This window comes from Sus scrofa, chromosome 3 (genome assembly GCF_000003025.6).
Source record: "Sus scrofa isolate TJ Tabasco breed Duroc chromosome 3, Sscrofa11.1, whole genome shotgun sequence".
NCBI classification, from domain to species: domain Eukaryota; kingdom Metazoa; phylum Chordata; class Mammalia; order Artiodactyla; family Suidae; genus Sus; species Sus scrofa.
The window spans coordinates 102,938,388-102,964,209 of record NC_010445.4 but is presented as its reverse complement, the minus strand read 5'-3'; the positions used below and the strand labels follow the sequence as shown (position 1 = coordinate 102,964,209).

General features: G+C 39.2%; 2 protein-coding genes across 9 annotated transcripts in view; one reads left to right on the top strand and one right to left on the bottom strand.

The window, feature by feature from the left end:
- Positions 6–25,242, top strand: NDUFAF7 (NADH:ubiquinone oxidoreductase complex assembly factor 7). Of its 2 annotated transcripts, none has more exons than XM_013996214.2 (11): positions 6–134; positions 439–602; positions 4,989–5,069; positions 6,650–6,760; positions 8,929–9,142; positions 9,967–10,025; positions 10,718–10,828; positions 13,413–13,556; positions 14,917–15,090; positions 15,632–15,843; positions 22,793–25,242. In XM_013996214.2, exons 1-11 carry the CDS (start codon positions 83–85, stop codon positions 22,794–22,796), a joined length of 1,326 nt encoding a protein of 441 aa, XP_013851668.2. In that variant the 5' UTR covers positions 6–82; the 3' UTR covers positions 22,797–25,242. The 2 variants fall into 2 exon arrangements, with proteins under 2 accessions (XP_013851668.2, XP_020943289.1); XM_021087630.1 differs by having other exon boundaries at positions 15,632–15,921.
- Positions 15,082–25,822, bottom strand: part of PRKD3 (protein kinase D3) — a 108,463-nt gene continuing 97,722 nt past the window's right edge. For 4 of the 7 annotated variants that reach the window (XM_013996210.2, XM_013996209.2, XM_021087629.1 and 1 more), the window contains 2 exons: positions 24,658–24,788; positions 22,675–23,057 (listed from right to left, as the gene is read on the bottom strand). In XM_013996210.2, the coding sequence (XP_013851664.1) occupies positions 22,884–23,057; positions 24,658–24,788 (305 nt within the window). In that variant the 3' untranslated portion in view covers positions 22,675–22,883. Of the gene's footprint in view, positions 15,890–22,674; positions 23,058–24,657; positions 24,789–25,822 lie in introns of those variants that run through there. The other 3 variants (XM_013996212.2, XM_013996211.2, XM_003125235.6) reach the window with 3 other exon arrangements.

The window sequence follows — 25,822 nt, the reverse complement described above, 5'->3', positions numbered from 1 at the left end:
TTCCTTCAGGGGGCGTGTCCTCCCCCGGAAATGGGAATAATCCCCACCCCCTGGCGGGGCGAAGCTGCCTGCGAAGTTCGACATGAGTGTCCTAGCGAGGGTTGCCGCCGGGCGCCTGGCAGCTGCTCGAGCGGGTAAGCGTTCTATTAGCCGCAGTCCCAGTTGCCGGGGAAATCGCCCCGGGCACCTTCCTGGGATGGGGTGGCGGCTCCGGGGCGCTCTGGGCTGCAGGCAGCTGGAGCCCAGCTTCACGAGATGGCTTTGTGGTCGTGGGCCAGGCGCGTGCCTGCGGCTCCCTATGAGCGTGCTGCCCGGGTCCACGTTCCTGGCTCCGGCCAAGGTGAAGGGTTAACGAAGCCGCATTGAAATCACTCAGGCTGCTGGGCCCATGTCAATACTAAGGTTTCTAATGAGTCCTGTTTAATGTGTTTTTTGCAGTCATTCCTTGTCTTTGGAGAGGGCAGTACTTCAGCTCCGGGAAAGAGCCGGCAGAAGACAACTCAGTGACTCCTATGCTTAGGCATCTTATATACAAAATCAAGTCCACTGGTCCCATCACTGTGGCCGAGTACATGAGGGAGGTCTTGACCAACCCCGCCAAGGTATGGGTTGAGGAGGCTAGGACCAGACCAGTCCTAGAAGAGCTGTGGGTTGTGAGCCAGAAGGGTGTGCGCAGAGAGGAACCCAGGGGTCCTCAGCCCGGCGGGTGCCTTCCTGGCAAAGAGCCATTCTTGGACAGAGTAATGCATGTCAGTTGGTCAGGGCTGGGTCAAGTCAGCGACAGTGGCTTTAAAGAGGAGAGGATAAATTCTAAAGATGCTCAGGAGACAGCATAATGATGATTGGATTTATAAGATGAGAGAGGGATGACTTTCCTGTCTGGGTTGATGGTAGATATTGGAGTCATTTCTCACAAAAAAAGGGAGCTTAGGAGGAGTGGGAGCAGCAGCCATTTTAGGAGGGAGAGGAAGGACAGAGCAAAGTCCCATGTATGAATTTGAAGTATATACGGGGCTCAGGTGGAAATGTCTAGTAGGCATCAGGAAATATGAATTTAGTGCCTGGAAAGCTGTGTTGGGATGGCATCAGCAGCCATTGGAAGCATATTGTGTGTTTTCTTCTTGAGAATGGAAGGTCCCTGGGCCTTTATGTTCTAGCATTAAGCACTGTCACAGCTTTTTTGTTTGTTTGTTTGTTTGTTTGTTTGGTCTTTTTTAGTGTCACACCTGTGGCATGTGGAGGTTCCCAGGCTAAGGGTCAAATCAGAGCTGTAGCCGCTGGCTACAAGAAGCAAACAGATCTGAGTCTGCTCTACCCACAGTCCAGTGACACTGAATCCTCAGCCCAATAAGTGAGGCCAGGGATTGAACCTGCATCCTCATGGATACTAGTCAGAGTCATTTCTCTTGAGCTATGACGGGAACTCCGGTCACAGCTTTCTGACCTTCATTTCCTTATCTGCGCTACAGAGTCACTTGGTCAAAGCCTGGGGTCCTTTATATTTCAGAATGGTTCACTTTTTGGTGGGTTGAAATAAGAGATCTGCAGAACTCTGGAGTTTCTTTGGCCTTTTGCTGTTGAATATAGTGGAGTGACCCAGGGTCCAGAGGTTTAGTAAAGGCAAGATTCCTTTAAATGCCTGTGCACAGTGCTACAATGTACCAGAAGTTCATATTTAGAGCAAACATCTCTGGGTTACAGAGGAGGCCCCTCATCATTTATTCATTTATTCATTTACTGTGGTGGCATGTGTGCCAGACACTGTCTCAGGCACTGGGAATACTTCAGTGAACAGTGGGGCATGGCACTTAGTTCTAGTGAGAAAATGAGCTGTAAACAAGGACAAGAATAATTAAAACAGGTTGATAGGATTGAAAGTAATTTGTGCAGTGGAAATAGGGGTTGTAGAAGTTTTCTTAGGTGGGTGGTTCGAGAAGGCCAGTACATTTCAGCTGAGGCATGAAGGATGGGGATGGGCCAGTTTGGCAAAAGACTGGAAGAAGTGAGTTCCCAGCAGAGGAGCCAGAAACAAAGTTTTTAAGCTGAATAATGCCTTGGTGCATTCTGAGAAGAGAAGGGCACCAATGTGGCTGGAGGGCCGTGCCTGGGGGTGGCTAAGGAGGGTTAATGGTGAGGAAAGTGGTATGAGTTTGGAGTGGATTGAGTTCATGCAGTGCTTTCATGAATTTTAGATTTTTGTGTTAGTGCAATGGGAAACCTTCAGAAGTTGTGTCATGTGTATTGCACTGGTGATGACATCATTGTGGAGAGAGTGAGTGACCAGTTGGCTCTGAGTCTAGAGCTCACGGGACAGATTTAGTATGTGTATGTAAATTTGGTCATTATCAGTCTAGAGATGATGTTAAAATCAAAGGAGGGAGGGAACACCTAAAGAAGATTTTTCAGAATTAAGCCTTGCGGTAACTCTAATTAATTAATTTATTGCTTTTTAGGGCCACACCTGTGGCATATGGAGGTTCCCAGGCTAGGGGTCAAATCAGAACTGTAGCCACTGACCTGCGCCAGAGCCACAGCAATGCCAGATCTGAGTCGCATCTGTGACCTACACCATGGTTCGTGGCAATGCTGGATCCTTAACCCACTGAGCGAGGCCAGGGACTGAACCCGCAACCTCGTGGTTCCTAGTTGGATTCATTTCTGCTGAGCCACGACAGAAACTCCAAGATATTTAGAGTAGGCTCTTAACCTAGGGGTCCTTGAATAGAAATTAGGGGGTTTGTGAACTTGGATGTGAAAAAAATTTTACAACTTTATTTTCATTAACTTCTAACTGAAGTTTAATATTTCTCTAATTATGAACATAGCCAGCAACCAGTAGCATCAGCAATACGTGTGATTTTGTCATCAGTAGAAAATCACCAATACTGTCATATTGCAACAGTGATCAGATGTCTTAAAATACTGTGGCACTTCTCTGTACTCCATAACTCATTGTTTTGAAACTAAAAGCTCAGGAGTTCCCATCTTGGCGCAGTGCTTAACAAATCCGCCTAGGAACCATGAGGATGCGGGTTCGATCTCTGGCCTTGCTCAGTGGGTTAAGGATCCAGCATTGCTGTGAGCTGTGGTGTAGATCGCAGACACGGCTCGGATCCCGCATTGCTTGGCTCTCGCGTAGGCTGGCAGCTACAGCTCCCATTAGACCCCTAGCCTCGGAACCTCCCATATGCCGCGGGAGTGGCCCAAGAAATGGCAAAAAGACAAAAAAAGAAAAAAGAAACTAAAAGCTCATTACTTATTATAACTTCAGCTCAATTTTGTTCTGTAATACACTTAATAAAGGTGTGTATATATTACTATATGTCAAATTTACTTTTAAAATAGTTGGTAAGTATTTTCAGTTGATTTCATTTTTAGTCTTGTTTTAAGTCCTGTGCATTTAAAAACATTCTGTGAAGGGTCGGTAGCCTTCATTAGACTGCTAGAGTGGTTCATCTCACACACCACACACACACACACACAAACACACCACACACATATCTGAAGTGCTTAGCAATTAAGGGAAAGAGAAAGGCTAGAAGAAAGAAGCTGTATGGAGTGAAAAACACTTTTTTAAAAGATGGAAGTGGCTTAATTATATTCTCAATGCTGCTGGGGGCCGGGGGCCGGGGGGAGTTGAAGCTGTGAGAGAAAGGAGATGGTAAAAAGATCCTGGCCCATGAAGGTTATGTGAGGAATGGTGATTGAGCCAGAGCACAGGGTTAAGTTTGGATAAGAGCAGAAGGTGTAGGCATTTCATCCTTACAGTTTTGGAAGAAAAAAATGGAAAGAGGTAGAGGCCCAGAGGGGGGTCCAGAAAACCCTGGAGGGAACGCCTGGTATAATAAATAACATTCTTTAACTTCTGTGTAGGCAGGAGCTAAGGTCACCTGCTGAGAATACCCTGGTAGAAGAAGGGGCTTAAAGGACGTAGAGAATTTTTCAACAATTCTTGAGTGTTTCTTGAAGGTTAGACACTATGATAAAACTTGGGATATGAAGGCAAAAAATATACAATCCTTCCCCAAATAATTAATCTTTCTGGTGAAGAACTTAGATGTGTAAATAAATAAAGCTGAGAAAAGGAGGCGCTGGATTTACTTTGAGGTTGGAGGGCTGGAAGAGGAGGTCAGGGGTGGCATTTGAGTAGATTCTGTCTTACTGAGTATAGGACAGCCAGGGAGAGATGGAAAAGGAAAGGGAGAGCATTTGCAGTGGTGTGGATAGATGGATAGGCGGGGCGAAAAAAAACAGAAACAAAACAAAAAACCCAATTTATGAGGTATAACATTCATACAGAAAAATGTATATGAAGTTACTTACCACTGTGGTGCAGTAGGATCAGTGGTGTGTATGATTAACTGGGACGTAAGTTATAAATACCTGGCCCAGCACAGTGGGTTAAGGATCTGGCATTGCTGCAGCTGCAGCATAGGTCACAACTGTGGCTCAGATTTCATCCCTGGCCCAGGAACTCCATAGGCTGTGGAGCAGCCAAAAAAGAGGAAAAAAAGGAAGAAAGAAAGAAAATTAGAAAGAAATGCCTAGATTACACATATACACAGCTTGATAAATTTTCACACAGTGAACACTCCCATGTAACCAGCACCCAGTTGAAGCCCATCACCAGCAGGCAGGGCTAATTTGCAGCAAAGTGAGAATTTGGGAGAGGAGGGTAGAGTGGAAGACAGGGTCTTCCTGTGCTGAGCTGTGGGAGCAGGAGGCGGGAGTGGGTGTGGAATGTAGAGATGGACATTGTATGACTTCTACCTCTATAGTCAAGGAGTAATTGTTTTTCTATCAGTTCTGCAAAATGACTGTTACTTTGTAAAATTTAGGTAAAGACAGTGTTTATTTTGCTAACTTAGAATTTTCTTAGGATCTACTTGTTCATCTCATTGTATGCATTACATAAGGTTTTGGAGGGGTGTTTTAAAAAGCTCATTTGAAAATTAATTTGTTTTCTCCATTTTTTTCTTTTCACACAGGGATATTACGTGACTCGTGACATGCTAGGAGAAAAAGGAGATTTCATTACTTCACCTGAAATAAGTCAGATCTTTGGGGAGGTAATATCCCATGAAAACTGTGAAGAAAACTAATTATCACAAACATTTGAAAGCAGATCAAGTAGTATTATTCAACAGTAGTGCTTTATAGCTTTGTTTTTGTGATTCATTGCAGGTTTTAACTTTTTAGTGTTTTATATACTGAAGGAATAGAAGGCAGTACAGGTATGTAGAGGATATTTGAATAATTTATACTTTACTATAGAAAATGGAAATGGGAGTTCCCATCATGGCTCAGCAGAAATGAATCCGACTAGTATCCATGCAGATGCAGGTTCAATCCCTGGCTGTGAGCTGTGGTGTAGGTCGCAGATGCAGCTTGGATCCAGCGTTGCTATGGCTGTTGTGTAGGCTGGCAGCTGCAGTTCCGATTCGAACCCTAGCTTGGGAACCTCCATATGCTGTGGGTTCAGCCCTAAAAAGACAAAAAAGAAAATGGAAATGCAGGGATAATGAGGGACAGAAGGAAGGAAAGGAAAAGAGGTGGAAGGGTAGTTCCCTTGTGGCTCAGTGGTAACAAACCTGACTAGCATCCATGAGCATGCAGGTATGATCCCTGGCCTCACTCAGCGGGTTAAGGCTCTGGCACTGCTGTGAGCTGCAGTGTAGGTTGCAGATGTAGCTGGGATCCATTTTTGCTGTGGCTATGGTGTAGGCCAGCAGCTACAGCTGTGGGAACCTCTATATTATAGTCATGGGTGTGGCCCTAAAAAAGAAAAAACAGAGCTGGAAGGAAAGAGGTGGTTGGAAGAGAGGAGAACCAGATGAAAAATGAGAATGGATGGATGAAAAGACAACAAACAAGGTGAAGAAGGAGGTTGTGAGTTCCCAAGAGGGAAGAGAGAAAAGACAAAATCACTGAGGAATTAGTGGGATCAAGGTGTGCTTTAAAACCCCTTCCCCTGATTTAGTCATGTTTATGGTAGATGTCTCCCTTCAAGGTAGGTTGAACTCTTTTTAGGAATTCTAGTTCATTTATTTCTATATAAGAACCTTCCATCAATTTATGGAGTTCTTATTGTGGTTTAGCAGTAACAAACCCAAGTAATATCCTTGAGGATGCTGGTTTGATATCTGGCCAAACTCAGTGGGTTAAAGGATCTGGTGTTGCTGTGGCTGTGGCATAGGCCAGCAGCTGCAGCTCCTGGGAAACTCCGTATGCTGAGGGTGTGGACCTAAAAAGAAAAACAAAAAACTAAATATAATAATAATAATTCTAAAAGCCATTTAATTGTTGAAATCATATGAATATGAAAAATGGCATAATCATTTCATATGTCTGCTCTTTTTTAAATATTGCATTAGTGATAGTTTGTGTCTTGGGACCTTTTGTGGAAGAGGCTGCCTTTTAACCACTTGTTTTTTTTTCTCTTATAAAAGCTTCCTAAGTGGTGTCTGTGGAACTGTAGCCCCATTGAAGTTTCTGTGTGTGTATATATCCGTGAACGTGTTAAATAACAGACTTATGTTTATTTGTAAACATTTTGCCTTCTGGTGTAAAGTGTATTTACATGGAGTTTTATACTGTTGTAGACCTCTATGCTGTATAGTGCTCTAATGTATTTTTTTCCTTGTCACAGCTCCTAGGGATATGGTTCATCAGTGAATGGATAGCCACTGGGAAAAATGCAGCGTTCCAACTGGTGGAACTGGGCCCAGGCAGGGGAACCCTCTCAGGAGATATTTTGAGGGTAGGTAATAAAAGTATGTCTTAAAGTCTCATGTACATGAATCTTGTTGCTTTTGACTGAGTTTGAAAACTTTGTTGACTCCTTGACTTACAGTCCTACCTCCTTAATCTCGTATTTCTCGGCTAAAAATGTCAGAATTATGTAATGAATTGTTACTTATTGTTTTCTGTCTTAAACAATGGAGGTAAGGGGAGAAGGTAAAAGCGAAAAGTTTAGGAGTTCCCACTGAGGTGCAGCAGAAACAAATCTGACTAGTCCATGAGGACTCAGGTTTGATCCCTGGCCTCGCTCAGTGGGTTAAGGATCCAGCCTTGCAGTGAGATGTGTAGGTTGTAGATGTGGCTCGGATCCCACATAGCTATGGCTGTGGCGGACACGGGCATGTGAGCTCTGATTAGACAGACCCATAGTCTGGGAACGTCCATATGCTGCAGGTACAGCCCTAAAAAGACCAAAAAAAAAAAAGAAAGAAAAAAAAACACTAAAACTTTAAAACATTTAGGAGTTCCCGTCGTGGCGCAGTGGTTAACGAATCCGACTAGGAACCATGAGGTTGCGGGTTTGGTCCCTGCCTTGCTCAGTAGGTTAACGATCCGGCGTTGCCGTGAGCTGTGGTGTAGGTTGCAGATGCAGCTTGGATCCCGAGTTACTGTGGCTCTGGTGTAGGCCAGTGGCTACAGCTCTGATTCGACGCCTAGCCTGGGAACCTCCATATGCGCGGGTGCGGCCCAAAGAAATAGCAAAAAGACAAAAAAAAAACAAAAAAAAACTTTAAAACATTTAGAAGACATTATGGGAAAATATATTCATCTTCTGAGTAGGGAAAGAATGTTTTATTTATTTTTTTATTTTTTTCGTCTTTTGTCTTTTCTGGGCCGCACACACATGGCATTGGAGGTTCCCAGACCAGGGGTCAAATTGGAGCTGTAGCCGCCGGCCTACACCACAGCCACAGCAACACAGGATCTGAGCCATGTCTGTGACCTATACCACAGTTCATGACAACACCAGATCCTTAATCTACTGATTGAGGCCAGAGATCGAACCCATGTCCTCATGGATGCTAGTGGGGTTCGCTAACCACTGAGCCACGACAGGAACTCCTAACTATTGATAAAATATTAGCATATTCCTTTTTTTTTTCTCATGTTTACAACAGCGGGGGAAAAAAAAAGTGTGTAGCTAAGAAAAAATGGAAAATGGGAAAGAATTCCAAAGTTAAACCATCAAGTTATTAGTGCCATTCAAATCTGATTTCCTGTGGGTACAGTTTAATCATCTTAGGGGTAAGATTATTTCATAGACAGAGCAGCTTTCTAAAATCAAGCTCAAAAGCCCCACTTCCTAAAGATCCAGCATTGTCTTTATGGTAGCATGGGTTTGATAAGGGTCCTGCGTTGCTGAAACTGTGGTATAGGTCACAGCTGTGGCTTGGATTTGGTCCCTGACCCAGGGAACTTACACACGCCAAAGGTGTGGCTGAAAAAGAAAAGGAAAAAAAAAAAAAAAGCCCACTTCCTTTAAGGAAGGAGGCAGGCCTGACCCTGATACTCAGTAAGGGGCAATGCTAGGCTTCTTGTTTTTCTTGCTTTAATTCCCTTTTTTTTGTTGGTCATGTGCTGGGTTTGTTTAGAAAGGATGTGTTTTGTTTAACCAAATATTAAAAGTGGAAAACTCTATTAACAAATAAATAAAATCAAGCCTAGCTTTCTCTCTACCTATGAGCTCACGATATGGCCCCAGATGTGATATATATAATTTCCAGGTCTTACAAGTAATCTTTGCTTTTCAAAATTTACAAAAAAAAAAAAAAAAAAAAATCAAGGTTATATATATGTTTTATTTCCTTAGTCTATTTTAGATTCCCTAATCAGAATCATTGTTTTTATTGAATTCTAAAGTGTTGTTTTCATTGGTTAGTCGTATTTCTAATTTTTATCAGTAGAAAACCAAATGTGTACTATTCATTTCTTATATAGACTATGTTTAATAACTAATAGGTTATGATTCTCATAGACTGCTGGACAGTGGCTTGTATGAGGAAGAAATTTCTCTGAAACCAATTACTACTTTTACTGTGACATGAGCAAATTATTGAGATAAATGGTTAGGAAACCTAAAATCTAGTCAGCATATTGTATTTTGCAATTTCTTCTTTTTATCTTTAGGTGTTCAGTCAGCTTGGATCTGTGCTGAAAAACTGTGACATTTCAATACATCTGGTAGAGGTGAGCCAAAAATTAAGTGAGATTCAAGCATTAACACTGACTGAAGAGAAGGTCCCGTTAGAGCGAGAAGCTGGATCCCCAGTATACATGAAAGGTGTCACGAAGTCTGGAATTCCAATTTCCTGGTACCGAGATCTGCAAGATGTTCCAAAAGGTAATTATTTTACCTTGATCAATGAAAGAATTTTGATTAGAGCCCCACGTTAGTGATAGATGACCACAACCTTGTAGAGCGTTGTAGTAGGTTGAGTTAGTGCTGCCAAGTCCCGTACCTAGACAGAAATGATGAATTTTTTTTCTAGAGAGAGCATTGTACTAGAAAATAAAATCATTTAACATTGAGGAACAATGAGTTTCATGTGGTATTGCAAAACTGAAACCAAAACACAGACATCTGTTGTACTTTTTAGTTTTTCCCTACCTCTAAGAAAATACTGATGGTGAAACAGCTCAAGGCAGTGGGGGCTGAAGGTGGCAGTGTTAGTAGATGGGTTTACTTTAATTATCTCATCTTCTCATCATCCTTCCGTGCCTAAAGGCAAGCAAGGGGGTGCTGGGAAAGTCCTTGCACTCCTCAAGAATATTATATTGATGCGCCCCAGCTCAAACCTAAAGTGGTGGTCTGACCCTGGCCTTAATTATCTCAGATGATTTTAGGAAATTCAGATCATCTTCCAGCTAACAAATTTGAGTTCTGATTTCTTTCAGGCCTAGTGATGGATAAAAGATTAAGCTGATAATTGGAATATTTTGGCTCTCTGACCCTCTGAGTAGAAAATGGGAATAGTAATAATTACTTCTCTGTACGTTCTGCACAGTAGGTTTGCTGTGAAGAAGTGGATGATTCTGTGGAAGTGTTGATTATGGAAGCAGCACAAAGTCCCAAGATGAAGAGCTACATTTTTCTTTTTGTTTGTTAATGTTCTAAAGAACCAGTTGATTGCCTTGAAAATGCTGAAATGTTAATTTTTTCTTCAGGGTACAGCTTTTATCTTGCGCATGAATTTTTTGACGTTCTTCCTGTGCATAAGTTTCAGGTACTGATGGGAAAGAGGGTCACATTTATAATTGAATAACAAAGAGCCTTATGTTGTAAGAATAAATTTATGGTATTTAATTATTGTTGAAGTTAGCTGTATTTGGAAGCTTGATGAATATAAATAATTGAAAAGCAAAAGTGAAATAATAAGAATTCTTAATTCTCCTAGGGTAATTATTAAGAATTCTTAACTCTCCTGGGATAAAGATGCGTAGGAGTATACGATGACAGATGGCTATAGTACAGTGAAAGATTATTTTTAGCAAATATTTTTAAATTCCAAAAATTAAAATTTTTCTTCATTCTTTCTTTGAGGAAGTATAAGATTTGGTGGTAATGCACATATACTAGTAACTTCTAAAACTAAGAGTATATATTATTTTGTAATTTGTTGGCAGAAGCTTCTGATTAGTCCTATGTTTGTTTCCCATTTTGGGGGCACTTCCCATGTTACTTATTTTCCCCTCTGTTTCTTATCTAAACAACATAAGTAGTTTGCATGTTTCAGTCATGTCATATTGTTCAAAGGAAGTGAAGTAATGCCTTTAAATAATTTTAAGTGCTAAGTGCTCTGTAAGTGTTAGTTATCTATCTTATATATGGTAAGAGGAGGAAGTATGGTAAATTATTTTGATAGAGGCAAAATAATTTTGAGAATAATCTTGCAAAAATTTGTTATGTGATATCTAGAAAACACCACAAGGATGGCGAGAAGTGCTCATTGATATTGATCCACAAGTTTCTGATAAACTGAGATTTGTTTTGGCGCCTTGTGCCACCCCAGCAGAAGCCTTCATACAAGTAGGAATAAGAGTTTTTTTGTTTTTGTTTTTTTTCTTATTTTATTGCTAACCAAATCTTCAGTCTTATTTTCTGAGTTGTTATTTTAGCGTACCTTATACCATGTGGGGTGCTTTTTATTAATTGTGAAAATGCATAGGATCTGGAATCAGGAGACTGGGTTTGAATTATTTCTTAGCTTTGTGACCTTAATGTAATAAGAAAATAAATGCTTACTCAGCAAGTCCCTGACTATCTCTGTTTACCTCAGTTCCCTATCAAATGGTGACAGTATTGTCTACCTGACAGGAGTTTAGGTATCTATGAAAACAGTATAGTACAGTGTATAGTAAGGTAACAGTATTTATTGAGTATTTGGGTTTTTTTTTTTTTTTTTTTTTCCTGCCTTTTGGAGCCGCCCCCACCATATGTGGAAGTTCCCAGGCTAGGGGTCGAATCAAAACTATAGCTGCTGGCCTGCATTACAGCCGCAGCAATGTGGGATCAACGCTGAGTCTGTGACCTACACCATAGTTCAATGCAGCGCCAGATCCCAGACTCACTGAAGGAGGCCAGGGATGAAACCCACATCCTCATGGTACTAGTTGGATTCATCTCCATTGTGCCACAACAGGAACTCCTTGAGTACTTTGTATATATTACTCTGTTTTCTCATTTAGTTTTCAAAACAACTCCATTCTTTTAGAGCATGTCTTTTTTTCTCATGCCTCCACCCACATCTAAATTTGATTCTAGACTCCCAGAATGGTAGATTTACTGCTGCTTTCTATTGTTTTCAAGGAAAAATTGCAAGAGCCTTCTATCTTGGGGTTGGGTTTAAAGTTCAAAAAGACCTGTACTTGTCAGGAATGTTTGGGCTTTAGATTACCTGTTTTATTCCTTTTTTCCAGCTCAGAAAAAGATTCCTACTTTCTAGACCACAACTAAGAACTTTTACCTCAGAAGTTATCGATTTTAAAAGCAAAAGAGCTTTTAAACATAAACATATGAATTTTTTCTTTGCAAAGCATACATTTAAATGTCAGCCTAGGTGCTTGTGAACGGTTCTATTTTTTCATATTCTGGCTACCTAATTTTACCTGAGCAACAAATGCATAAAGCTACTGAGAGCTAACTCTCTGGCTCTAAGAGTTGGTCTCTCTTTTTTTTTTTTTTTGGTTCTTGACTCGAACAGTATACACTTATGATGTGAGTAATGATTTTTCCTCATGTAGATGGAGCAAATGGTAATGGAATCTGTTGTCCTGAAGAGCAGTCTAGGATGGTAAGAATGTCAGGTTATACCTGAAGCAGCTGACTCCATGGTTTTTAGAGTTAAAGCACAGTAATATTAGTAATACTTAATGGCATTAGGGGACTGAGTGGTTTATTGCCACATTTAATCCTCACAGTAAGCCTAGTGTATGTATTGAGGAGACAGCCTGTCAAAGGGGGAAGTAACTTGTCTCTAGTAAGCAATAGAAGAGCTGAGACTCAAGGGCTGAGTTTGCCTGACTCTGTACCTGTTAGACCTCTGCCATTACAGGCAGAATCATCAGGGCAGGTTAGTACTTCACTTATGATAAGTGTTAGGAGGGAGCAAAAGTTAATGTATGTTTGCATAATGAAGAAAAAAATTTTTTCCATTATCACAGGAATTAGCAAAATTTCATATCCACAAGTCAGCAAATATTACTCCTTACTGTCATTTCTCTTTTCAAGCTAGTATGCACTTATCGAGGACCCTTAGTTAACAGCTGAATATCTTGGGAAATAGTGGCCTCAAGTACATTGACACTAGTTCATAAGCCGATATTACTAGATACAAGGCATACCATTAGGGTTCTATTTGACCCCAAAGAAGGCAAGTATAGTTGCTTAACAGGGCCTTTTTTGTTGTATTGGGTCTATCATTTGTTCTTCCAGAACAATTTTTTGAGTGTGTTATGTGCCAGACACTGTTGTAAGCAGACAAAAATTCTTTTCCCATGCTTTCTACCCAGTAAGACTATGAATTATGAGTAATATCTAAATAAAATGATAATGTACTTGGCCATTTGGAGGGTTGGGAGAGCCTATGCCTTTTTATAGAAGGCACTAAAATTACATTTTTGTAAACTTGGGTTTAGAAAGCATCAGAGAACCAAGGAGTTCTGTACATTAATAAAAGGGATTGTCGGAGTTCCCGTCGTGGCGCAGTGGTTAACGAATCCGACTAGGAACAATGAGGTTGCGGGTTTGGTCCCTGCCCTTGCTCAGTGGGTTAAGGATCCGGCATTGCCGTGAGCTGTGGTGTAGGTTGCAGACGCGGCTCGGATCCCAGGTTGCTGTGGCTCTGGTGTAGGCTGGTGGCTACAGCTCCGATTAGACCCCTAGCCTGGGAACCTCCATATGCCGTGGGAGTGGCCCAAGAAACAGCAAAAAGACAAAATAAATAAATAAAAATAAAAGGGATTGTCATGTGAAAAGCTGAGTGTAGACAACATACTCATATTGAGAACAAATTTATTTTTACTGTAACTGGGAAATGCTCATTGTCAAAAAATCCTAAGGAAACAGGTCTTTTGAAAGATGTTCTATTTTGATTCTCCTCTTCCTTTACTAGAAGGATGAAACAAGGGATCACGTGGAAGTATGTCCTGATGCTGGTGTTATTATTCAAGAACTTGCCCAACGCATTTCACTAACTGGGGGTGCTGCTCTGATCGCTGATTATGGTCATGATGGAACTAAGACAGATACCTTCAGAGTAAGTATAACTCAGTCACATGATTTATCAGAAGTTAATTGGTATGATTTACTTATAGTTGTCATTTGTTAGGTTTGAAGCTCATTGAAGATTTTTATCTTTGGTTTCTACTGTGTGTAGCATTGTTGTTTTACATTATTTTATAATTCATCTATGTTATTATAATTACCCTTCACCCTGTATCTTATTGTCCACTTCTCCTCTGAATGGGATATGAATTGTCTACATTATTCCTTAAGTTCCAGAACCTAGGTTTGCATAGATGCTAGTAAGCATCGTAATGATTCAAATGGAAAGATTTTCATAAAAGTTCTCAAAAATTTCTCCTCCTTCATTAAAAAATACTTTTGTAGATTTGATCTAGTTACTATAATCATCCAAACTTTGTCCTTTTCTTGGTCTTTTTAGGGCTGCACCTGCAGCACATAGAGGTTCCCAGCTAGGGGTTAAATCGGAGCTGTAGCTGCCAGCCTACACCACAGCTACAGCAGCTTGGGATCCGAGCTGCATCTGTGACCTACACCACAGCTCATGGCAATGCTGGATCCTTAACCCACTGAACAAGGCCAGGGATCGAACCTGCATTCTCATGGACACTAGTCTTGTTAACTGCTGAGCCACAACAGGAACCCCTGTCATATTTTCAACATGCTTTTTCCTCTCCAGATGTATTCTTTTGTCTTTCTTAAATATCCTTCGTGTTCTGGAAATATGGTCAATTCTGATTAATTTACTTGAGTTGAAATACATTTAACTGGAGTTATCAAGTCATTTTCTAGATCTGTGGTTCTCAATTTTAACTTTTTTTTTTTTTTTTAAAAGAAAAACCTGGAGAGTTTCTTATTTATTGGCCACACCTTCAGGCCAGGGACTGAACCTGTGCCACAGCAGTGACTCAAGCTGCTGCAGTGACAATGCCAGATTCTTAACCAGTAGCTCCAGAAGGGAACTCCAGGGGTTTCTTTTCACTAGGTCTGGGTGGAGTCCAGTAACATGTTCTTAGGTGATTCTGATGCATATAGTTGGATATGTTTTGTAAAATGCTGTCTAGCTTCTGATAACCTGAATTTATCTGGAGAATTATCTCTTCTACTTCATCACCATGGGTATTAATGAAAAGTTTAAAATTGTCAAAGGCAGCATCTTTAGGCACTGCAACATAGTACTTTATATGGGGTTTTCCACAAAGCATCTCATTTGAAGAAAGGGTGCTACTGCAGTAAGAGTTTATAAATCACTGATTTAGGCCATATTTTCCTTTTTAACAGTTGCTAAAATGCATGAAAATGATATTTTTTTTATCTTGATAATGATAACCAGAAGAGTACAAAAACTCATCTTTTAAAAAATTATGTTCAAGGGGTTTTGTGGCCACCAGCTTCATGATGTCTTAATTGCCCCGGGAACAGCAGACCTAACAGCCGATGTGGACTTCAGTTACTTGCGCAGAATGTCCCAGGGGAAGGTAGCTTCTCTGGGTCCAATAAGTCAGCAAACATTTTTAAGAAATATGGGCATTGATGTGAGGCTGAAGGTAATGATTTATTTCACTATTATTTATAGACTTGTTTAATATATATATTTAAGTACATTTTATATATATATTTATATATTTCAGTAAATATTTCAAATATTAAGTTCATCTGGTATTAATGCTCTCGTAGTTAATCCTTGGTATTGCAGTCTTTTTGGTACTGTAAGGTTCAGTGTAACCAGATAGCCTGATAAGTTCCATGTATCTCCATGTGAGGTAGGATTAAAATCCAAGTAGTGTTCATGTTTGTGAAGAAAACTTGACTGCCTGTGTGGTATTAATTTTATAACTGTTCTGAAGACATCTTAACCCTTCAGTGTAGATCAGACCACCTGGGAATATATTTGTTAAACATACAAATCTATAGGTTGTTGGATCATAGCAATCTCTGTCTTTAAGAAACACTCCATGATTCTGAAGCAGATGATCAGAAATACCATTTTACTCACTGCTTTAATGAATAGCTAATAATCATTACTATTGTTGCATAAAAGAATCATTTCTTCCAGTTATTTTTTACTAAGAAGTTTTTTCTTTTCAGATTCTCTTAGATAAATCAGATGAGCCATCACTGAGGGAGCAGTTACTTCAGGGGTACCGTATGTTAATGAATCCTGAGAAGATGGGAGAAAGATTTAACTTTTTTGCCTTGGTACCTCATCAGAGACTTCATGGTAGACATCATCAGATGAATGCATGTCAGTCAAAACCCTCTCCATCACCTGTAGCTGGGTTTGGTGAACTCGTTTGGAGGTGATATTTCAGTTTGAATTTTTCACCCTCAAGTCGGCCTAAGAGTCTAGAATAAAGGGAACATTTTATATATCACAGGTAAAATAAGTATTCAAATATTTTCTTCACAGCCAATAAAAATAGCCAGTTTTACATACAGTACAACTAAAAATTGATTTAAGATGATATTTGATTCAGAGTTCCCACTTTGCTGCAGTGGGTTAAGAACCTGACTGCCTGGCTTGAGTTGCTGTGGAGGCGTGGGTTTGGTCCCCAGCCAAGTGCAGTGGATTAACAGGATCCTGTATTGCCATGGCTGTGGTGTAGGTCACAGTTGTGGCTCATATTCAGACCTTGGCCCAGGAACTTCCCACATACCATGGGTACGGCCATAAAATTTAAAAGATAAATGAATAAATTTAAAAAGATTATGTTGATTCTTGGTACAGAAGTGTTCTCAATATAATGAAAGAAATTACTGAGTTTCCTCTAACAATGCTAGTTGCTATATTTGTATTTTAAAAAGTAAACATGAATACTGATTGATTTAATAATTGGAAACAACTGGTCATTCACAGGGGACTAAATAGAACTATCCATATATTATTTTTAAAATGAGGTAGAGCAATATGTTCTGACATAGATCTCTAAGATTCAGTAAGTGAAAAGTAGGGTTCAAAATGTTTTATAGTTCTGATTCCATTTTTGTTGGAGAAAAGCTACTTTTAAAGAAATGCTTAGAAGTGATTTCACAACAATTAAAATACTAAACACAGACTGGTTGTTTTCTTTCTTTTTTTTTTTTTTTTTCTTTTTTTTTTTTTTTTTTTTTGTCTTTTTTTTAGCTATTTCTTGGGCCGCTCCCGCGGCATATGGAGGTTCCCAGGCTAGGGGTCGAATCGGAGCTGTAGCCACCGGCCTACGCCAGAGCCACAGCAACGTGGGATCCGAGCCGCGTCTGCAACCTACACCACAGCTCACGGCTACACCACAGCTCACGGCAACGCCGGATCGTTAACCCACTGAGCAAGGGCAGGGACCGAACCTGCAACCTCATGGTTCCTAGTCGGAATCGTTAACCACTGTGCCACGATGGGAACTCCAGGTTGTTTTCTGTTTGTCAAACAGCAAACCTTACTTTCTAACAAGAATGTAAGGAAAAATGCCCAGTAATCACTATTTACTGAGAGACTGTCTTTTTCCATTTTTTATTCTTGTCTCCTTTGTTAGATTAGTTGACCAGAGATGCGTGAGTTCATTTCTGGGCTCTCTATTCTGTTTCATTAATCTTTTTTGGTGTTGTCGTGCAGTTTTCATTACTGTAGCTTAGTAGTAAAGTCTGAAGGCAGAGAGCATGATACCTTTCAGCTTTGTTCTTTTTTCTCAAGATTGCTTTGGCAACTTGGGGGTCTTTTGTGGTTCCATATAAATTTTAGGATTATTTTGTTCTACTTGTTAAAAAATATATAAATGTATTTATATAGGAATTGCATTAAATCCACGGATTGCTTTTGGGTAGTATGGACATCTTAATTTTTTCATCCAATCCAAGAACACAGAATATAAATCCATTTCTTTGTATCATTTTCAAATTTCTTCATCAGTGTTTTACAGTTTACAAGGTATAGTTCTTTCACTCCTTGGTTAAGTTTATTCTGAGGTTGTTTTGTTTTTTGATGTGATTTTAAATGGGATTGTTTTCTTGCTTTCTCTGATAGTTCATTGTTAGTCTTAGAAAAGCAACAGATTTTTGTATATTAATCTTATATCCTGCAGCTTTACTGAATCCATTAATTCTAATAAATTTTTGGTGGAGACTAGGGTTTTCTCTATATATATAGTGTGTCATCTGTGAACAGGGACAGCTCTGCTTCTTCCCTTCTAATTTGGATTTTAGGGGATAAAGGCTTTCAGCTTTTCACTTTTGAGTATGATGTTAGCTATGGGTTTGTCATAAATGGCCTTTATTATGCTGAGATATGTTTCTTCTATGTCACCTTTGATGAGAGTTTTTATCATGAATGACTTGAATTTTGTCAAATGCTCTTGGTGTATTGAGATGATCGTGTGATTGTTTTTTTTTTTTTTTTTTTGGTCTTTTTGCTATTTCTTGGTCTTGGGCCGCTCCTGCGGCATATGGAGATTCCCAGGCTAGGGGTCCAATCGGAGCTGTAGCCAACGGCCTACACCAGAGCCACAGCAACGCGGGATCCGAGCCGCGTCTGCAACCTACACCACAGCTCACGGCAACGCCGGATCGTTAACCCACTGAGCAAGGGCAGGGACCGAACCCGCAACCTCATGGTTCCTAGTCGGATTCGTTAACCACTGCGCCACGACGGGAACTCTGATTGTGTGATTTTTAATCCTTCCTTTTGTTAATGTAGTGTATCACATTGATTGATCTGCAAATGTTGAACTATCCTTGCATTCCTGGAGTAAATCCCACTTGATTATGGTGTGTGATCCTTTTTAAATATTGTTGGATTTGGTTTGCTAATATGAGAGTTTTTGCATATATTTTCATCAGAGATATAAGCCTGTAATTTTCTGGTTTTGTAGACTCTTTGTCTGGTTTTGATAACAGGGTAATGGTGGCCTTATAGAATCAATTTGGGACTGTTCCATCCTCTTCAATTATTTGGAGTAGTTTGTTGTTTTTTTTTTTTCTTCTTCTTTTTAGGGCTGCACCCGTGGCATGTGGAAGTCCTGGACTAGGAGTCAAATTGGAGCTGCAGCTGCCGGCCTACACCACAGCAACGTGGGATCCAAGCTGTATCTGCAACCTGTTGGCGCAGCTTGTAGCAATTCCAGATCCTTAACCCACTAAGCGAGGCTGGGGATCAGACCCACATCCTCATGGATACTAATCAGGTTCTTAACCCACTGAGTCACAATGGGAACTTCAGAAAAGGTTGAAAAGGATAGGCATTAGCTTTTCTTTATAAGTTTAGAATTCCCCATGAAACCTGGATTTTGGTTTGCTGAGAGTTTCGTTGTTTTTTTTTTTTTTAATTATAATTTCACTACTAGTGATTGGTCTATTTAGATTGTTTCTTAATTCTGTCTTGGCAGGCTGTATGTTTCTAGAAATTTGTCCATTTCTTCTAGGCTGTCCAACTCGTTGGCATGTAACTATACATATTTTCTTAAGATTTTTTTTCGTATCTCTGTGGTATCAGTTGCTATATTTTTCCTCTTTATTTGGATCCTCTTCTTGATGAGCCTGGATAAAGTTTTATCAATTTTATATTTTCAAAAAACCAGCTTTTGGTCTCACTGATGTTTTCTATCATTTTTTTGGTTTCTGTTTTACTTATTTTCTCTCACTGTTTCCTTCTATCTGCTAACTTTGGGCTTTGTTCTTTTTTAATTCCTTTAGATTGTAGGTTAGGGTGTTTATTGAAAAAAAATTTTTTTTCTGGAGGTGGTACTTATATTGCTGTAAACTACAATAATCACTGTTTCCCAATCTGGAAGTAGGTTTGAGCAGTGGGAAGAGAGTTTTTTTTTATTTATCCTTTGTTGTGGTATTTGAATTTTTTTTAGTGTATGCTTCTATGAATTTTATAATTAAAAACAAAATTAGATTAAAAATTTCTTAAAGTCACAGTAAAACCAGTTATGCTGACAGGTACTTAAATATGAGTTAGAGTAAATCCAGACTTCCCAGGAGGAATAATTTTCTAAATTGAGCTAACTCTCTCATTTCTAGATAACTGCCAACATTTAGTTCTGTAAATTCTCATTTTTTGGTTCATAGAACTTTCATATTAATACCAGACATGAACTTTCAGAGGAATGGTTATATTAGTAACACAAATTGTAAGTGAGATTAAAGGAAAAGAATACTAGCCGTATGTCTTGAATTTATAGCTTAACTATATTGGCTATCAGAGTTCATTGGCAGAGTGATGAATGGTTGCTTTTTATTGTGCCTTCAGCTTAGCTGAAAATAGGACTAGCATTTTGTATCTCCCTCTAAATTAAAAGAAGATGGAGGCCTTATTTTTCAGATGCTGCCCAGCTTTGGGCCATTCCTAGCCGCCCTTAAAGACTTGGAGAATTTTTAGAAGATGAAAATGCTATAGGTTGTCCCAATTAAATAATAGTTTTTATGAGGTGGGGGAGTCAGGCAATGCTTCTTAAACCTACAAAATTTACTTTGATATTAGGTATTTAAGTCTTTTGGCAGTTGCAGTAGTTGAATATTAGACAGTAGTTTCCAAAAATTTATAATTATTCCAAACTTTCATTCCAAGAAATGAGACCTCAAGGTAATTACTCAAATTTTATATAAAATTGTAATAATGACTTGTTTTTTATTTTAGTTAAAAAAATCTATGTTCTTAAATATAGCATTAGTTCCATTTATAAATACTATTTCCAAACAGTTCTTTTACCAAAGCTTGGAAAAATAACACAACTAAATAAAATTTTCTTTGTATACCTCTAACTAGAGATAGGCTCAGGTTTTCACATGGAAAAGTATGGTGATATGGAAATACATTTTATTATCAAGCTTCTGAGGATATTTACAAAAAGTGGAATGTAACAAAAAATAAAAATGTACTGAACAGTGTCATTATAGACTACTTTGTACATTACCAAATGTTTCTAATGATTATTTCTTATACAAACACAACTTCAAGACAAAAAAAAGGTTATGCAGGTTAAACAGTAACTGGAGAAATCACTCAACTCCAAATTATCTGACAGTGCCTTTAAAATTTTTTTTTTTTTTTTTAAGAAAACTTCTTAGGCATTCAGCAACAAAGAGAGTGCAATTAATTTTCATGGCTTGTAAAGTTTGATTATATAAGTATAGCAAACATTCCAGTTAATTTTCATCTTACGCAGTAAAACCACAATAGGGTGCCTAGAGTGACTCAGAATTACTTCATTTTAGCACACCGATATAAACACACTTTGGAGAAATTTGGGGAAGTTATCCTGTCACATGGAAAATAGATTTCCAGAAGGCTTTGTAAAATTAATTTTTAAATTCATATGAGAATGAAATACTGAGAGACGTTGTGGAATGTCTCCTGGAGATATATAGGGGTAGAGAATATAGCAGTATATTTTGGAAGAGTAGTAACAACTTTGGAGCCACACTACCCCTGGGTTCAAACCCACATAGTAACTGTGTGCCTTTCAGCTGGTTACTTTATCTCCTTTCCTCATAACGCACTTACCTCATGGCTGTTGTGAGGGTAACACACGTAAAGGGCTCAAAACAGAGGAGCACCACATGTTTGCTTTCATTCTTTCAAGGATATTTTTAGTCCTAGATAAGGACAACCTCAGGGAGCTCTAGAGGCCCTCTTAGTCATAGCTCACAACAACATTTTTTTTTTTTTTTTTGCTACCTCAACTTCAGGAGACAGTGATAGTTAACACTTTTATGTATTTAGTTTATGAATATCTGATCTTCACATCAACATTGTAAGGGAGGTAGGGCAAGAATTAAAATCTTCATTTTACAGATTGAAGAGCTCAAGGCTCAGACAGATTTGTTACCTGCCCAGGCCAACATAGCTAATAAAGAAAGGAGCCAGATTCAACCCCCATCCCCCAGGGCTTTGCCTGTTTTTGCAGCATGTGGAAGTTCCTAGGCCAGGGATGGCATAGCTGTGGCAATGCTGGATCCTTAGTCTGCTGTGCCACAGAGAACTTCCAGAATAGAGCCAGATTTTTGTACTCCACATATTTTGCTCTTTTTAGAGGGGAAATCATTTTATACTGATTACTGAAGGATGAAGAACAAAATTCCCTAGGTTTTCTGTAAGTGAATGGTCTCAGATCTTTTTTTGAGGGAGAAAACTGTTAGCGACTTTTAAAAAACTTTGAAAAAAAATCTAACCTCTTAAATATATCTGGGTAGAAGTCTTTAGCTGGCTGCTGGAGCTGAAATATTAAAAAAAAAAAAAAAGAACCCTATTTCTTCATTTGCTTAGCTGAAAATATAGCCCTACTCTTACAGACTGTTTCATATTCCACCCCACCCACTTCCCCAAACCGCTTAAAATAATTGATTTAAAAATATTCCAGTAAGCATCCAGTAGAGCCTTCTATCAAGCTCAGGGAAGGAAAAAGTACAGTTTATTATTCTTTCCTATAGCATTAACTGACTCTGCACTGGCCTTACTTTTAGCATATATTTAATTTTCTTTCCCAAATTATTCAGCCCTGTGTAAAGATAAATTGTGTAATCAGAGTTCAGATCTATACCCCCTAAATGTGAGAATCCAATTGTGGCATCACAACGGCGTCAATGGGAACATGAGTATTTAGCAGCGAGTTGAGCTATAAGAAAACATACATAACAACTCAGCACTTAGATCAGCAGTCCCTACTCCTGGTCCTGTACATTAGTTCCAAATTATCTTAAGAGGCTGTTGCAACAGGCTCACAAAAGATGACAATTTTTATGTTCTAAAGAGCATATTGAGAATTTCAACTGCAAAAAGGGTAGGGATCACCGTTTTGGAGTCTTGACTGACCTAAAAAAGGTAGAGCAGTCCATCACTCCCTTTCGTGGGGTCTAGGAAAACCCCCCTCAATGCCTCTATGGCCAGTTAAATGTTTATAGGAAAGGCATGCTGGTAGCCTCTCAGCACTTAAGCGCAAATCTTTTTAGAAATCAACCTTATAACTCTTGTATTATTTGGTCAAGCTACGCAGTAACTGGACTCTAGCTTGACTTTTCTGCCTTTTAAAAAAATAACGTAAGAATAGGAAAGGGAAGATAGATAATTAGGTGCTACTATTGTACTAAAATGGACAATTAGGAAAAAATACAAAAACCAGTTATTGCTTATGCTATAAAAATTTATGAAAAGCTTCACCTTGGGTTCCATTATGTTTTTATTACTCAGTTTCCCCTCTTGTACCTACTCATTATGAACTACAGTATTGGTGTCACTGTTTCCTTATCGTATTTCCTCATGTCTTTGCATCCTTTCAGATGACAATCTACAGAGAACAACACTTATGCAGCAAAATATCGGTCCATAACATGAAATCCTTCCTTAATGAAGTTATTAGCTCATTGATAATTAAGGATCTTCTTCCATGTCATCTGGATTGGGAGCCATAATGAAGTGCTTTGGGTATACAAGGTTGTGTGTGTAAGCATGTATTTCCCAACGGGCATCATCACTTTCGTGTGTAATGTAACGTTCACCAATGCGAGTTTCAAATTCTCTAAGGTCAAGCCAAGTCTGATAGTCCTAGAAAAAAAAGGAAAGTGTTTGTGAACCATGAAAGAAACAAAATACTGTCAACCTTTTTTTTTTTTTTTCCTCAGTACTCTAGTCATAATTGACAACCCCTACTCCTAAGTACGTACTGTAAGTAAGTTCTATTTGTAATATTTTAAGTTAGCAATGTTCAGAGTTACTGTCTTGGTGCAGCAGAAATGAATCTGACTAGCATCCCTTAGGAGGCAGGTTCAATCCCTGGCCTCACTCAGTGGGTTAAGGATCCAGCATTGCCATGAGTTGTGGTGTAGGTCACAGACGTGGCTCAGATCCCAAGTTGCTGTGGTTGTGGTGAATAGGCTGGCAGCTGTAGCTCGATTCAGCCCCTAGCCTGGGAACCTCGGTATGCCGTGGGTGCAACCCTAAAAAGACCAAAAAAAAAAAAAAAAAAAAAAAAAAAAAGGCAGTGTTAAAGATACTTTTTCACGTTAAATGAAGAAAGTAGTTTCTAAAATTAAGAAAACATGTACTGCCTTAGGTAATAACAACCACTAAACTATTTTGTTTATATAATGAGAGGCCTATACCTTACTCCTCAAAGTTAGGGAAAATGTTTAGAATGCATTTTCAGGATAATTTAACAACTGCTGAGGCTTAGTACAGTTACAATTGTTTCGAAGTTACCTCTATCCCTCATTCCCTTTAAAATAGTTCTAAAGCTTTTTTCTTTACTTTGAAGCTTGTGGGGATATCTTTTGACAAGTCTGATCTGGCATATCTGATCTTGTCAATGCAAACAAATAAACAAAACCTTTTAGTGGACATTATAAAAGTAAAACAAAGCCAAACAAAAAAACATGGAAGTTCCCAGGCTAGGGATCAAATCAGAGCTGCAGCTGCGGGCCTACAGCACACAGCAGTGACAGATCCTTAATGCACTGAGTGGGGCTAGTGATCGAACCCTCGTCTTCATGGATACTAGTTGGGTTTGTTACAGCTAAGCCACAACGGGAACTCCAAAAGTAAAATATATTTGACAACATAATGTGTCATGCTCCTCTTACAAAAAGGTGAAGTAAACACTGTAAGGCCCTATTTAAGACTAAATTACTGCTTTCAGTTCTTTGGACTTTTAACTGCCTATCACTTCTGCATTTGAATGGTATCCCTGCAGCACTTGTAGAGATTCAGCCACAGTACAAATTAATCACTGAAGAACATTTACATTATTCTAAGACATGTAGAATCTGTTGATCTTAAGAGTGATTTCATTAAGGAGTTCCTGTCATGGTGCAGTGGAAACGAATCTGACTAGGAACCATGAGGTTGTTTGTGGGTTCGATCTCTGGCCTTGCTCAGTGGGTTAAGGATCCAGCGTTGCTGTAAGCTGTGGTGTAGGTTGCAGATTCGGGCTCGGATCCCCCGTTGCTGTGGCTCTAGCGTAGGCCAGAGGCTACAGCCCCAATTCAACCCCTGGCCTGGGAACCTCCATAGGCCGTGGGTGTGGCCCTAAAAAGACAAAAAAAAAAAAAAAAAAAAAAAAAAAGAGTCATTTCATTAAGTAAGACAGATCACCAGGAACTGCTACAATGAGGATCACCAGAGAGAGATGTTTTTGTTTTTGTTTTACCTGTAGCCAGGGATGACTAAGAGATTTGTCCACACTGTAACGTTTTCTCATCTTCACTTGAAGTAGATTATTTATCAAGTCAATTGCTAAGGGAAAAGACAAAATCAGTAGGTTATTTATCAAGTCAATTGCTAAGGGAAAGGACAAAATCAGATATATGGATTTGAGGGTGCAGAGCATCCAAAAAGTGACTCTGCTTGGAAGGCAGCTCAATCCATAGGAATATAGGATTCAGGATTTTTTTGCTTCTCAAGTACATGGCCTTTAAGCTAACATGTTAGTGACCCATAAATGTTTATTAAATTTATAGTGTAACTGATTTATTAAGGAGGCAGTATAGAGTACAGACTAAAAGTACAGACTGGAGCCAGCATGCCTGAGTTGAAGTCGTTCTTGCCATTTGTGTGTGTGACATGTGTGTGACATAGGGTCACTTTCTAAGCTATACTGTGCCTCAGTTTCCTCATCTGTAAAACAAGGTTGTCAAGAAGATGAAATGGCTTAGAATGGTGCTTAGCACATAAGTGCTAAATATTAACTATTATTTTAAAAAATTAATTAAAACAGACTCTGATTACAGGCTGATTTTGTCTGTCTGTTTTTTCTTTCTCCAATGATGCCATGTTGTTCTCTATCTTGGGCCTGGTCTGGAAAAGTAGCCAAAGCCATGGCTTTGCTTCTATAGATGTGGTTAGAGTGAGGTGATAACTTACTATCAAGAGTTCATACACAGGTAAGAAAATAAGTTCATGGTATTTTGGTGTACGTAGTGAGATCTTGGCATACATATTTTATCCAATTATTTGGAGAAATGGGCCAACTGCAAAACCAAAGCAACCATATGACTACACACTGACAAGAGCCATACCTAACCAATTGATATTAAGGCCTGGATCTAAGGATGAGCCAAATGAAGGACTTACACTATAGCATTTGTTTCTCTTCTATATTCCACCAAACTAGCAAAGATTTTCCATAAGTATATCAATTATGAACTTTCCATATTTTAAATACATCAAACTTTTATCCATTGTTCCTTAAATGGTGGTCCACCATGTACATCAGAATCACATGATGTACTTATTAAAAAAGCCTTCCTTGGTAACATTCCAACTGGTGAGTTTGAGTCTCTGGGGTAGAGCCAGGGGGTTTTCTTCTAATAAAC

Coding starts and splice junctions, on each gene's coding strand:
- NDUFAF7 (XM_013996214.2), top strand. CDS start 83: ATGAGTGTCCTAGCGAGGGTTGCCGCCGGGCGCCTGGCAGCTGCTCGA. Junction 135..438: donor CCTGGCAGCTGCTCGAGCGG/GTAAGCGTTCTA, acceptor TGTTTTTTGCAG/TCATTCCTTGTCTTTGGAGA. Junction 603..4,988: donor TCTTGACCAACCCCGCCAAG/GTATGGGTTGAG, acceptor CTTTTCACACAG/GGATATTACGTGACTCGTGA.